This window comes from Drosophila ficusphila, unplaced genomic scaffold (assembly GCF_018152265.1).
Source record: "Drosophila ficusphila isolate 14025-0441.05 unplaced genomic scaffold, ASM1815226v1 contig_198, whole genome shotgun sequence".
NCBI lineage: Eukaryota > Metazoa > Arthropoda > Insecta > Diptera > Drosophilidae > Drosophila > Drosophila ficusphila.
The window spans coordinates 10940886-10944452 of record NW_025064092.1 but is presented as its reverse complement, the minus strand read 5'-3'; the positions used below and the strand labels follow the sequence as shown (position 1 = coordinate 10944452).

The following is a 3567-nucleotide window of genomic DNA, read 5'->3' as shown; positions in this document are numbered from 1 at the left end:
GGTTATGTCTTTGTATTTTATAATTTTCTTGCAAGGTGAAATATTGTTGTAAAAACCGAGATACCCGTCTAGGTGAGGGTGTGGTAAAACCACCTAAGAAAGCATACCAAAAATGCCAGCAAAGCCATCAACTCGGGAGACAAAACCGAGGAAAAAGAGCAAAGAGCTACCTTTGTGTCTGTATCTCTGTATCTGTATCTCAAAACTCTGGCTCTGTGTGAGCCCGTTTGTTTGTTTTAATGCTCTGCACGTCACGTACTAAGTGCCTCTTACCTGTTGCTGGCTGCACAACAAGTTTCAGGTGGGGTCAACGCCGATAACCGATGAGGCCCGCGATAGCGACTGCCGATTAGCGATTGCCAGAGCGCCAACGAAGGATATCATGCGTATAAACACACATTTCTAGCCCTATGGGCCCTAGCCCTGTTGCCTGGCAACCGGTTCTACCAAAAACAAGCAACAGCGGCTAAGGTGAGAGAGCCAAGTTAGCGTCAGTGATACCAAAAAAAATTGTTGGTCAAAAAAAAGTCAAAACCGAAAAATAGTTTTAATTTGATAATATTTTGACTGATCCTTAAGTTACAGTTTTTGGCGTTCAACTGATCCTGTTGTGTCCTCTATTTATTTATTAAATTTAATAACTTTTCACAGCATTATCGTATGGTTACTTGGATCCACTTTATCAATATGTCCAAAAAAATTTAAAAAAATTATTGGCTGACCTTTGATGACCTCCGAAACTGTGTGGATCTTGATGGATCTAGCTTGAAAATTGCCAAATCGCCGCTCATCGCTCCCTCTCTCTTGAGTTCTCTTTTTAGCCAGCGAAACGAACGGGAACGGAGTCGCAAGCGGCGTTTCACTTCCAGTATAAACTTGGCATTTGCTGACGACGCTGACTGTTTGGATTTTCTACAGAGAGTCTCGAGTTGTTACAGGCGTGACGTAACCATGTGGCACGCCCACTACGCCTGGCTTTTTAAGCCTGATATTCTGCGTTCTGTGCCTGATGAGCCTTAAGGTGGCAACGGTATCGGGGATAGAGTGCTATGTCTGCGACACAAGCGATACGGAGCATCCCTTTCAGTGCGGCGAATGGTTCGAGCGGTACGACGAGCCCGACATCCAGCCCCAAAATTGTTCCAGTGTCCATGGCGCCCAGTTCTGTGTGAAGCACGTGGGCCGTTTCGAGGGCGGAATCGGAGCAAAGCGATTTTGCAGTTCGAAGGACATGGGAAACTATTGTGACTATGTGAGAAATAAGGGAGATCGGATGGATTATCGCAGCTGCATTTACACTTGTGATACGGACGGTTGCAATGCCGCTGGAAGGCTTAGCTTGGAATGGGGCGTGGCAGCGGCACTACTCACTCTCACTTGGGTCATACGGCGCTAGCAAACAGAGAGAGAACGAGAACGAGATACAAGCCGCATCACTACTTTATTATTTTTTTTATTAATTGTAAGTTGTAACAAAGTAACTGACACATTTATCAATCTCAAAAAAACAAAACAAAACCAAAAATATATAAACAAAAACCAAGAAAATAACCATTGTTTTGTATATGCGAGAACGAAACTGTTTGAAACTGGAACGACAACTGAGCAGGGAACTAGTGGTAGTGGAACAACAGGTAAATTAGATACAGATCGATTTTCTCTCTCTTGCTTGCGCTCTTCGAGCCACGCTTGCGCAATTTGAGAGAGCGGAATTTTTCATTCGAATATAGCACACACCCTGCAGAAAGGTGGAAAAATATATCCAGAAATCGTTACAATCACCCGAAAAAAGTTTTATATTCACAACCAAACATGATAAGAGAATTTTAATATTAAGTTATTTATAAAAACATATTTAAGAATCACTTTTATAAAAACTTTCTTAGATTAAAACTCGTGCATCAGGTAAATTTGAAAACCCCAGCAAACACACTTTGAGGGGTTACCATAAATACCACCTTGATTAGTTTGATCGGTGACACAGTTTTGCAGTCTTAATTCCCAGGGCAATGCGAGACCGCCTTTTTGAAAGCCGACGACGATCTGGTGACCTCCGATCGACCGGCGAAGGCAATCAATCGGAATTGGATTTGACATTCCTCCATTTGGCAATTGAACGAGATCATTTAAGCCAGCTCAATTTGCGGCTGATTGATTAGGCTCAAAGTGAGCGCAACCTGAGGCAGAAATTGCAGCAAGAACAAACCTATACTCCCGCTAAAGGACGGACGGACAGTTCAACGGACGGACAGTTGCGTAATTGGTTAAATTGAAAGTGCCTTGGGGCGCTATCATTGGGCATGCGACACTAATTCGAGCTGGCCACCAACCTCGGCGACAGTCACGCCCCAAAAAGGCGGGAAAAATAAGAGTAAGATTGTGTAAACGAACTCAAGATGAGCTACAAAATCAAATTGTACCGAAGATCGCAGATCATTGGGAAAGAAAAAACCTTTCAAATGATTTACATCTCGCTCTTTTATAAAAAATTATGTAATTATTTTTTCACATCTCACTTTTTACTTACAAATCTCCTCACTTTTTAAATACGATCTGAACCCTGTATAAAATAAATGCTTTCCACAATATACAAATTCTCAAGCTGTTTCCAGACCTTCTTTGTAAACATATTTAATCGCTTCGCGTCGATTCTTTATCAGCATTTCAACTGTCACATTTGCCCTGCCTCCTATCTCATTTGTTCTCCCCGCTTTTTATAAAGATGATTATAAAGAAAACAAATTCTAGGTTTTTTACCCTTTGCTTTTGGCACAAAAATAGATAGGAACGAAGGTTGATTGAGAGGTGTTATAGTGTTTAATGGGATGGAATCGTCTGAGTGACATTTAAAATGTATTCAACGTGATGTGTGGGTTAAGCCTTTCAACTATGTTCTTTAAAGTGAAGAAGTTATCGTGGAATCATGACACCACAATCTCTCGAATATGATTGCGTAGTGTAAATTAAATGAAAACTGATGTGGTTTGGCATTAACATTTTTACTATAGATAGTATTTTGTAACAAAATTTTAATAGGATTTAATTCCTCTAAAAATATAGATCTGCACACCAGATGTTCAAGGTCACTGTCAAGATCAGAAATCCGAAATAAACATTTGAGGAACAGACGCACTGGGAAAATTCTCGTAAATTCCCAACAATCAAACGTGTGCCACATGCTGCACACGAAAAGCGCAAGGGAAATGGCAGAGGAAAATGCAGGCAAAGAGGGGAGGAAGGAGAGGGAACTGTAGATATTGTTGAACAACCCCCGAATCAAACGCAATCTGGTCAACCCTGAAATTCACAACTGCGTCCTGTGAAATCCGCTCTCGCCAGGCTGCTGCGTCATTATCCTTTTGGGGGTGGATCTCTCCCACCCAAACAAGAGAGAGCTCCAAACTGAGAGAGAGAGAAAGAGAGAGTCCGAGAAAGGCAATCCTTTGTTCCTGCTTCCTGATTCACGCTCCCGGTTTCCAACAAAGAAACTTCGACTCAGGAATCTGAACTCCGAAAAAAAACTCAACTCGAACTGACCTACGCGTGAAAATATTTGCGTCATTCGCG

At 41.9% G+C, this 3567-nt stretch overlaps 1 protein-coding gene across 1 annotated transcript; it reads left to right on the top strand.

The window, feature by feature from the left end:
* Positions 1-770: 770 nt before the first annotated feature.
* Positions 771-1548, top strand: LOC108092924 (U-scoloptoxin(05)-Sm1a). The gene is given in 2 exon segments (XM_017192786.2): positions 771-978; positions 980-1548. Coding segments are annotated over 2 exon segments (444 nt in total). The 5' UTR covers positions 771-951; the 3' UTR covers positions 1397-1548.
* Positions 1549-3567: the final 2019 nt, after the last annotated feature.